This window comes from Nematolebias whitei, chromosome 3 (assembly GCF_014905685.2).
Source record: "Nematolebias whitei isolate Nwh7 chromosome 3, NemWhi1, whole genome shotgun sequence".
In the NCBI taxonomy this organism is placed as follows: domain Eukaryota; kingdom Metazoa; phylum Chordata; class Actinopteri; order Cyprinodontiformes; family Rivulidae; genus Nematolebias; species Nematolebias whitei.
The window spans coordinates 22318535-22329313 of record NC_056500.1 but is presented as its reverse complement, the minus strand read 5'-3'; the positions used below and the strand labels follow the sequence as shown (position 1 = coordinate 22329313).

At 37.9% G+C, this 10779-nt stretch overlaps 1 protein-coding gene across 1 annotated transcript; it reads left to right on the top strand.

The window, feature by feature from the left end:
- The first annotated feature begins 539 nt into the window (after window positions 1-539).
- slc1a6 (solute carrier family 1 member 6) lies at window positions 540-8005 on the top strand. The gene is made up of 11 exons (XM_037674667.1): window positions 540-558; window positions 1482-1748; window positions 1841-1978; window positions 2565-2772; window positions 3004-3046; window positions 3276-3404; window positions 3485-3669; window positions 3778-4011; window positions 6162-6356; window positions 7047-7181; window positions 7419-8005. The coding sequence occupies exons 2-11, from the start codon at window positions 1526-1528 to the stop codon at window positions 7615-7617; spliced, it is 1689 nt and encodes a 562-aa protein (XP_037530595.1). The 5' UTR covers window positions 540-558; window positions 1482-1525; the 3' UTR covers window positions 7618-8005.
- The last annotated feature ends 2774 nt before the right edge of the window (window positions 8006-10779 follow it).

The following is a 10779-nucleotide window of genomic DNA, read 5'->3' as shown; positions in this document are numbered from 1 at the left end:
TATATATATCACATATCATTTAAGTGTTATTGTAATGAGGTTTGTTGATAATCTGCCTCTTCATCCACATACAGCATTCAGAAATTGATCAACAGGATCAGCAGTGCTCTCTAAAATCTGGGTTTGTAAAACATCAAGACCAAAGTGCATTTTTTGGTTAAATGTTTGCAATGCAGTTACACAGACTAAGAAGTAAAAAAGAGAACAGATCTAAACAATTCAATTGAAGTCATGTGTTTGAGAGGATCATCATTCTTTCTGCCCAATATTTAAGTTTTTTTTTTACTATGCTTGTGAGCACAGGAACTCAAAAAAATTAGACAAATCAAAATCATTAAGAAAGAATAATTCAGCCATTTGTGTGTAACCCCTCAGGGAAGAATAAAGTTATAGTAAGTCCTGATGAAGGATAAATAAACAAAGAACTAGCTGTGCACTGTTGTGTATGTGCAGTCTATTTGCAATGGGTGTGTCAGAGGAAGTTTTGCTGTAGCCCAGATAGATAAGAAGTGAGCGACAGCCACGTGCTACTCACACACGAGGGAAAAGAGACACACGGTAAGACCAACAAAGCTCCAAAGTATTATGTTGTAGGTCTTTTCCTTTAACACTTGGAAAACTGATCACAGTGGGTCTTTAAAGCCAGCTTCCTTTATGTTTTAATTCAACACAGGGAGCTTATCCAGCTTTAGTTGTTATTAAGGAACTGTTGGCCATTTGTTCAGGTCATGACAGTGTTTACGGTACTTTATTCCCAGTAAGTGGTATTACCAGTAAGACAGGTGAGACAACCAGCTACAAATTCTACATTTAGTGTTAATAAACATTGTTATTTGAGAAGTTATTTATCACAAATCAAACAAAAAAATATTGCTATTGTTCAAATGGGACTGTTTTTCATATATTTTGTTTTCCACAGATTGAGTTTGTGTTTCATGGAGATTATTTTAGATTAGATGTAAAGTAGATTTAATGAAAAGTGGGGCAATAACGTAATAAATCATACAGCACATTATACACCCATGAACAAACTATTATACAGTAATAACAGAGCAATCCTCGAACAAGCAAAGGTCTTGTATAACATTTAATCTTGATTTGTGACCTTGATCTTAGAGCTGGAGTAATAAAATACAAATGTGTGTCAAGTTTTATTAAGTTATCTTGAGTGGATCAGAAGTTGTGGGTGGGACAAGTAAAGATCTGGTTGTAACTTTGACCTTGATTTGTGACCTTGATATTTGAGCTTGAATGGTGAACTTTGCATACCAAACCTCTTCTAGTGATGACGCATGAAGTTCTGTCTTGAGCGGATCAGAAGTTACGGGCAGGACAACAGACAGCCCTTTTGAAGGGCATACTGACTTAGCATATGTTTTACAAATACAATTTTAAAAAATAATCTGTAAACAGAATGTTTGCTTTGAATTGTTTTCTTAAATAAGAAAAAACAAAACAAATCTCCTTTAACGTTTTTACAGTTTCCCACGAGACGTCCCTCCTCGACCAGGTGTTGGAGATTATTATGAACGAGAAGCCGCCCAACAGTACGAGTCTTTTCCTAAACGAGGACGAGGACAAGCCCCAGCTGCCAGACGAAGGAGACCTGAGGAGGCGACTACGCCGAGCCATGGAGAGGAGAGCCAGCGTCATGAAGGAGAGGATCGGCTCCATCAACAAGAAGAGCCTGAAAGGTTTCCTCAAGAGGAACCTGTTTGTTCTGCTCACTGTCGCCGCAGTGGCTCTGGGTCAGCAGAAACCTCAATTTCAAACTGCTGTTTTGTCAGTACTTGACTTTCTTTGACTTGCTTTTGATTTGTGTGAATGTGTTTTTATTCAGGTGTGCTCCTGGGCTTTGCTTTACGCCCCTACAACCTGTCGCTGAGAGAGATCAAGTACTTTGCCTTTCCTGGGGAGCTCCTGATGAGAATGCTCAAGATGCTGGTGCTGCCTCTCATTGTCTCCAGTCTGGTCACAGGTTGGCTTTAACCCACACGCTTAATATTTAGGTTAGAGTATTTGTGAGTAGTCAGTATCTTACCTGCAAAAGGCAGTCAGAGCAATTTCAGTCAGGAGAATCAGGAATAAATTATCAGTAGTCAAACTAAACGTTGCTCAAAACAGAGCCCACTCCAAATCTCATTTTCACCACACAGCTCCGACTCAAACCTTTCACTGCAGTTTGAACAAACACTGTATTAAATATTTTATATCATTTACATGTTGAAGTTGTTTATATTGCTATAATTTTCTCAATGTCTGTGTTACAACATTAACTTCACACCATGGCTGCTAAAACACCCGATCAGTTAATCACAGTCAACAAAAACTAATGAAATTAGATAAAAATGGGACACCGTGTGTCTTTTGGGGGTGAATGGGGTCAGATAAGATAATATCTGTGTAAGACAGAATATATATGAAAAGAAATGCTCCACCTAAAAAATAAACTAACCCATTAAGTTGATTTTATTTACAAATTAACTTTATTTTTTCGATTATTATTCACTAGTCAACTTGTAAATTTGCAGACTAGGTTCTCAAAATTATTCTTACTGTTTTAGGCATTTCTTCTCTGGACAGCAAAGCGTCAGGTAAGATGGGTGTGCGTGCGGTGGTCTACTACATGGTCACCACCCTGACTGCGGTGTTCATTGGCATCGTGATCGTCATGATCATCCGGCCGGGGAGAGGCAGCCGGGACAGTCCGGTGGTTAAAAGTGGAAATATTGAACCAGTTCAGGCTGCTGATGCTTTTCTGGACCTCGTCAGGTAAGACGTCCAAGACTTTCATTATCTGAGTACAAGAAAAGATGTAATTATGTGAAAGGATCTATATTCTTGTAGAAAGTACAAACACGCACATGGTAAAATTACATTTAGATATTCTTGCTGGGTTATTGATAAATATTTTTTATAATCAAATAATTTAAAATGGTTTCAATTAGTTGGTGTCGTTCCATTTTTTAAATTTACTTTTTATTTTATTTTATTTTCGTTCAGAAACATGTTTCCTCCAAATCTGGTGGAGGCGTGCTTCATGCAGGTAAGGTTGTTCAGTCTTACAAACTGTGGTTCGTTTGACATTTGAAATAAACACCTTGACGCAATTAAATTTTCATATCTTATATCATAGCTTCTTCTTTATTTTCATTTCACACTAAATCAGGCTCACAGATAAACCATCGAGGCCTAAAGTTAGAACAAAAAACTTATTAAACACCGTTGTATTATGAATTTTAGAGTGTGTCATGGGTTCTATTTTAATGTTGCAGTACAAAACTGTGTACAAGAAGATTGTTCACACGAGGAATGTGACAGTGACTCTGAACCTCACCGACTCTCTGAATATAACAGAATCTAATCTGACCGTAAACTTCAGCAGAGTGCTGCACACCATACAGGTACACAGACACTACTGCGTACTCAGATCCAGCTGTACTTGCAGATACGATAAACCAGGTTATGCTTTTCCATCTCGTAGGAGACGGTGGAAGAAACTGTTCCTGTGTCTGGTTCCTCTGGTGGAGTGAACGCTCTGGGTCTGGTGGTCTTCTCCATGTGCTTCGGTCTGGTTATTGGCAACATGAAGCAGCAGGGCCAGGCTTTGAGGGACTTCTTTGATTGCTTAAATGAAGCCATCATGAGGCTGGTAGCCATCATCATCTGGTCGGTGAAGGCACACTTGCAGCTTCTCGTGTAAAACTTGTGACGTAATTCTGCAAGTGCTGCAGTTCATCTCCTTCCATCCTTTGTCTGAATTGCCTTTCCTCCCAGGTACGCCCCTGTCGGAATCCTGTTTCTGATTGCAGGGAAAATTGTGGAGATGAAGGACCTGGCGGAAGTGGGCGGTCAGTTGGGGATGTACACTGTATCTGTCATTGTGGGACTTCTCATCCATGGACTCTTTGTCCTGCCGCTGCTCTACTTTGTGGTAACCAGAAGGAACCCCTACAGTTTCATCGGAGGCCTGCTGCAGGCACTCATCACTGCCTTAGGGACATCCTCCAGGTAAATATCTTCATGTGAATGCTTTTCGGTGTTCTTTTCTCTCTGGCCGTACTTTGTGCTCATTTGATTTAGACACATGACTGCCCTCCCTGAGTCGTGATATAAAATTTCTCACCACTGTCACAGAGTGCTTCTTCATTTATTTTTAATTTGTTTTAAATTCTCAAAATAAATACGCTTTTGCAAAAAATTTGAGATGCTATGTTAAAGAAACAGCATTACATATCACTGTTTAAACTGCTAAACAAACATACAACAATTAGCCATTTCATTGTGACATTTAAGTGAAGTGAGTAACACTGTTTGTTCTACTATGCTTTTGAAGTACAAAAACTACACGTCCTGTTATTACATTTTTTGAGTCATTGTCCCTCAGTCTTTCTCATCCAGAATGGAAACCAGATAAAACTCTTTTACTTGTTCTCTATTGTCCACCCGGCCCTTGCTCTCATTTTTTGTCCTAATTCTCAGAGTTTTTTTTGCCTGCCTGATTGAATACTGATAGTAATAACAATAGGAGATTTCAAAATTCATGTCGATGTAGCTTAAGCATAGCCTTTAATAATTTAATATAATCAATTGGTTTTACCCAAAACGTCCGCACATCTACTCATTCTCATCATCATGCTCTTGATCTGGTTCTGACTTATGGCATAGATATTAGTACTTACTAAAACATCCTCAAAATCATGTTTTCTCTTCCCATTTTTTAAATAACCTTTGAGTTTACATTAACTGACTACACATTCACTGAGAGTATATTTCATTATAGCAGGTGCTTATCAGAAAATGCTGTAACCAAATTTAAACAATCTCTTCCATCAGTGTTTTCCTCTGTCTAGCAGAGTAATGCACCAGAGAGCAGTGACTTGGATGGTCTGATTGATAATTTTACAACTTCAATGCAAACTTCACTTGATAAAATTGATCTATTGAAATAGAAAGTAATCAATCAGAGGAAGCTGGTTCCTTGGTTCAATTCTGAGTTATGTACTTTAAAACAGGCATCTAAAGTAAAGTAAAGTAAAGTAAAGTAAAGTGCAATGTGTTGTCATCATTGTTTGTTCCCATACAATGGTGAAATTGGTTATCTGCATTTAACCCATTGCAAATGGGATACAGCATTGGACAACTATGTAGGTGCCTGGCGAGCAATTAGGGATTAGATGTCTTTCTCAAAGACATCGTGACATGTGGGAATGGCTGGGGATCGAGACTGGGACTTTTGGGTCCCGAGTTGGCTGCTCTGCCTCTACCCCATCTTGGCTTCAAAAATCTATAAAGCTGGAAAAAAAATAATGCTCCACTAATATGGAAGAATTTTATTTAACTTGGAGAGATAGCCTGCTAACATATAAGAAAGCACTCTGTAAAGCTAGAACAGTATATTATTCATTGTTAATAGATGAGAATAAAAATAAGTCCAGGTTTCTGTTCTGTACTATAGTTAGACTAATGAAAAATCCTATCTCCGTTGAACCATGTATCCCTACAACTATAAGCAGTGATGACTTCACACGATTCTTTTTAAATTAAATTATTTCGGTTAGGAAGAAAATTCAAATCATCCTTCCTACTATTGCCTCTGATTCCCTGTCAGATGAGGCAACTTTAGAAATATTACTAGAACCTGATTTATATTTGGACTGTTTTTGTCCTGTTGAGTTCTCTGAATTGTCAAAAAATATTATCTTCATCCAAACCATCAACATGTCTTCTAGATCCCATCCCAACCAGACTGTTTAAAGAGGTATTTCCACTAATTAATAAATATGTAATATTGGATCATTTTTCTCAGTAAATAATTGACCAAGTATATATATATGTCTCATTAGTTTAACCAGGTTTTCTTTCTATTTTTAGGACTTGTGTGAAAATCTGATGATGATTTAGGTCATATTTATGCAGAACTATAGACTAAAGTGTTCACAAAATTTCAAGCTTCACTGGATTAGATATGTATAGAAAACTTTGGAGATCTCAAACAAGATGTTTATTGTGCTTCTTTTTTGGTATGCACTGGGCAAGAATAAATAAAATGCTAACTTTGCAAATATGTAAATCTGTTTTTTAAGATGATGACTGTGGGTGTCACCATTTTGTTTGTGTTTTTTTTGCGTGTCTGTTTTGTGTGTGTGTGTTTGCTTCAGCTCTGCTACCCTGCCCATTACTTTCCGATGTCTTGAAGAAAATAACCACGTGGACAAACGAGTGACACGTTTCGTCCTTCCTGTTGGCGCCACCATTAACATGGATGGCACTGCCCTGTATGAAGCTGTGGCAGCCATCTTCATTGCTCAAGTAAATGACATGGACCTGAACTTTGGCCAGATTCTCACCATCAGGTAACTCAATTGACCTAAAAATACAGTACTCAGTAAAATTAAATGTGAAGTCAGGGATTTATTTAAATGTCCAGCCTTTCTAAACATGCACGATAAGTACCGGTACATTCTTTTGATGACAACTTAGCCAAGACTGCCAAATCAAAATATGTCTGTTTAGGCTGCCTTCAGGTCCAGGCCTCCATTGCAAAGGAAATGAGTGAACAGAATAGATTTTGTCTAGTTAAATAAAAGACAATAAATAAAATAATAATAATAATAAATTTGTCCAGAATCACTGATACCATTATTGTACAATTTCAGGTTTTTGTAACAACAAAACCGGATTAAAAGGAATGGGGTTATTAACATGTTTTTGCAGAACTTGGTGACTTCCACAGGAAGCACATCAAACATTTGAATAGGATGTGCTGGAGTAAGAAAACAAAATAAAACCTTGCATGACAGTATGCCATAAGAGAACTGACTGTTGAAATCCATTTATTGCACTTTGAATAACTCCTTCATACTAGCAGTGTTTCACACAGTCTCCAATAATCATGTGTGATAGTTTGTGGAAGGTGGTGCAATAATTTCTCGCGCTGCTTCATCACTGTACTACTGCCAGCAGGAGTGCACATGTGCTGTTTGTTTGTTTCCCTTCATGAGATGTCTCCACTCTCTTCTCCTTCCCTCCTACCGCCCACTCAGTATCACAGCAACTGCTGCCAGCATCGGAGCAGCAGGCATCCCTCAGGCTGGCCTGGTTACCATGGTGATCGTATTGACATCGGTGGGACTGCCCACAGAGGACATAACGCTGATCATCGCTGTGGATTGGTTCTTGTGAGTTCCCTCTAAATGTCAGCTTGATGGGGATTGGTCTGGGATTGCACCAGCCTAAATGTCACTGTTAAGCTTCAGAGAGACCAGAGGTCACACATCTTTGAAGGTTATTGATGCACAATGCAGAGCGACACATCAGAAAGCCACCTAGCATTTCTGTAGCAGTCCTATACCATTGCTTTTGGTCTGCAAGTCTCTTGTCTTCTCTGATGCCCTCTTTCTCTCTCATCGCCACAGGGACCGTCTGCGTACCACCACCAACGTGCTCGGAGACTCGCTCGGGGCCGGCATCGTGGAACACCTTTCCCGTGATGAGCTGCAGAATCAAGACGCCGAGGTGCGCAACTCTGTGATCGAGGAGAACAAAAAGCCCTACCAGCTGATCTGCCAAGAGAACGACTCATTCAACCACCTCAACAGTGAGACCACAATGTGAACTCAGTGGCGTCACCTGAATGGACTTCACTTCACACAGCAAATGTGCTTTATCTGAAGGGGTTGTTACCACAAGGGGAAAAAACACTAATCTTGATCAACTGAACCAGTTGATTTACTCCCAAAATACAGAAGAAACAACGCAAAGCCTCATTAGATTGACAAAAACTTGATATGATGTTTATTATTACACATCCAGAGGATTGGCACAAAATCCTGTTTATTTATTGAATAATGTCTAACAAATTTAAATAGTAAAAATAATGATTCAAGCTGAAATTATAACTCTTCCGGCTCATTGAAGCGATATTTCAGAGATTTTGAAGTGGAGTTTTTTATGGAAAGGTTCAGATATATTATGTCATCTGGAGTAAATAACTCTTTGGACAACCTAAATTTGAAGAAGCAGTTTATTTATTGTGTATTTTAACCTCATAAATTTCATAGCTGTTCATGCAAACACTGTTTTCTATACATTTACACCAGTGTCATGGTCATATTACTGCACGTGGATATTCAAACATGACGATTGTGACGATTTACAAGCATAAACAGGAGCATGTGCTGCCTGAAGCTTGTCCAGCAGGAATGTCCCAGGAAGAGTTGTGTGATGAAACTGTAGACCTAAAATAATAATAATAATAATAATGTGTTTGCATGAAATGCATCAATCTGGCGTGGTCTTAGCCCTGCTCAGACTAGCTGTTAGCTTGTCAGTTTGGCCAAAGTTAAACTTTATTTCTCTAAATTGCGGCTGTTCAAAGAGCTATCACAGGTTCAGTACTTTCTGTTCATAGCATTTCTACAGAAACCCACTTTGTAAATTGTGTAAATTTCTTGTATGTGATGTGGTCAAGTTTACTGTACTTTATAAATCTAAACTTACTGGCATCAGCGCTCAAAGATTGTTTTTTGCAAGTAAGCACATTTTAAAGTGCCAAACAAGCTGATTTTTTCTGCTATTATTATAAAAGTCTGAACATTTCAGCTCATTATCCCTACAAGACTAAACATAGTGAGAATATCTTGCCTTTTGTTGTTTTTCTAATCGTGACTACCTCTAATGGGAGCGTTAGGGTCGCTCCAAACTGTAGTGGTGGAGTTTTCACAATGCATCATAAAAGTTCACAAATTCAGCTGGATGTACATATGTTGGTATAATTATTTTTTTGTTTCTGACTTAAAATGTTGTTATTTGTTTGCTTACACTGCGTAAATCAAAGACTTTGAAAGTAACTGACTATTAAAACCTAAACCTTTTGGTGATTTAATAGATTTATTTAGAGCTCTTTCAGTGTTTATTTGGTGCTAATGTCATTAATTGATAACTGTTATGTGTACAGTATTGCAACACAGACTCACAGCTCTACAGCGTGGCTTCTGTTTTTATTTCATTCATTTTATTCGCTGAACTGGCAATTTTATTTTAATATGCTATAATAGAAACAATATGATTTACAAACCATTTATTGTTATGTTTTTAGGCTTTTGTGCAAACATGCAGTTAAAGTTTGAGAACGTTTTTTTTTAATAATTTGAACGTACAGTTGTTTTTATTAGACGTTGTGAATAATATTGGATATTATTTACTCTTATTGTGATTTAAAGCTCAGTGACTTTGGAACTAGTTTTTGCTCAAAGTTTGCCGTTGATTTGATGCTTGATGTCATTTTCTATTTGGGAGCAGCTCAACAGTTTTGATGGACAGCCTATTAAAAATGTTATGAATAAATGTCTCAGGAAGTGAACTGTGAATCTGATTATTGAGATTGTGGCTACCCCTTGTGGAGGATATTTTCCAGTTCAGAAGCTGTTATGTGTTCTTTTGAAAATAGATCAAATATTAATCAAATATTAATGCACTTCAGGTATTAGTTTAGTAATAAAATATACATTTAAAGGGAATAATTTATTTTTAATGTCAAGAAAATCTGCTTATATTCTGCTGGGGCAGATGGCAGAACAAATCTTATAAAAATATAAATTCCAACAACTTTTCTAGAATCACACACCCTTACTTTTAAACAGACTTTTTTTTTTTTACTTTAAAACTTCATAGAGAAACACACTTGATTGCTTTAACTTCTTTTTTCTAATTACTCTGTTTTTAAGTTTTTTTCATCAACCCAGAACAGAAATCAGATTTTTTTTAAATTTTCTTTTTCTTCTTTCGGCTGCTCCCTTCTTCAGGGATCACCACAGTGAACTAACTCGCACTTGGCAATTGTTTTTATGCCGGATGTCCTTCCTGATGTAGCCACAAACCACTGAGCTACCACAGCCCTCTGTGTGGAGCAGAGAGCTGACATCTAGGGCAGGGGTTCTCAGACTTTTTGGGTTCAGGGACCCCTTACAGGGGAGAAAAAGTTTCAGGGCCCCCCTCATAACCCTCATGTTTATTAAATAATTGTCTTCAATTTGTCTCTTTATAGTAATGGAAATATTTGTGTAACATAAATACTTAAGACCTGTTCTTTAATAGTGTTAATACAATTTTTATACTTTTAAACACGGGGCATTTTTCATTCAAGACACACTTAATTAACAAAATTTTAATTTCAACTCCCAAAAATGGCAGTTTTAAGAAAATTAACAGCATCAAAAACCACATTATTCACATAATGAACATAATATATGTATTGTCACGTCTTCAAATTATTACAGAAAACTCTTTACATGAAACTGAATAGAATCATAACAGCAGTAGTCAGACCAAGTAACAGGGCTTAGTTTGTAAACCGATTGATGAAGGAAGGCACATATGAAAGCAGGCCAGGGGATGGGGTGTCTGGGGGTCCTCCTTCAGAAACTTTTAAATAAAGTAGATGTGATTTCCTGCATTTTGGTGTATTTTAATGGGTTGTTAAACATCTATGTGCGTCTAAAAAAAATAATAATAATTTGCAGACCCCCGGGGTCTGAGGATCCCAGTTTGGGAACCATTGATCTAGGGCACCCGGAGGAGCAAATGGTGGAGGTTGGAGGCCTTGCTCGAGGGCCCAGAGTGGTGTAAATGAAGATAGAGGCAGGTGTGGGTGCTTCACCTTTCCCACCCATATTTTTTTGTTGTCTGTTTGGGGAGTTGATGCGCCAACCTTCTGATCACAGGTTCGCCTTCTCTAACCACAGCGACACCACTCCCCACAATATGGGTCCCCCCCCC

What these genes read in the sequence shown, in the direction of transcription:
- slc1a6 (XM_037674667.1), top strand. Translation starts at nt 1,526, where the DNA reads ATGAACGAGAAGCCGCCCAACAGTACGAGTCTTTTCCTAAACGAGGAC. An exon ending in CTGGTAGCCATCATCATCTG is followed by an intron (nt 3,670 to 3,777) that starts GTCGGTGAAGGC and finishes CTTTCCTCCCAG; the next exon opens with GTACGCCCCTGTCGGAATCC. An exon ending in GCCTTAGGGACATCCTCCAG is followed by an intron (nt 4,012 to 6,161) that starts GTAAATATCTTC and finishes TGTTTGCTTCAG; the next exon opens with CTCTGCTACCCTGCCCATTA.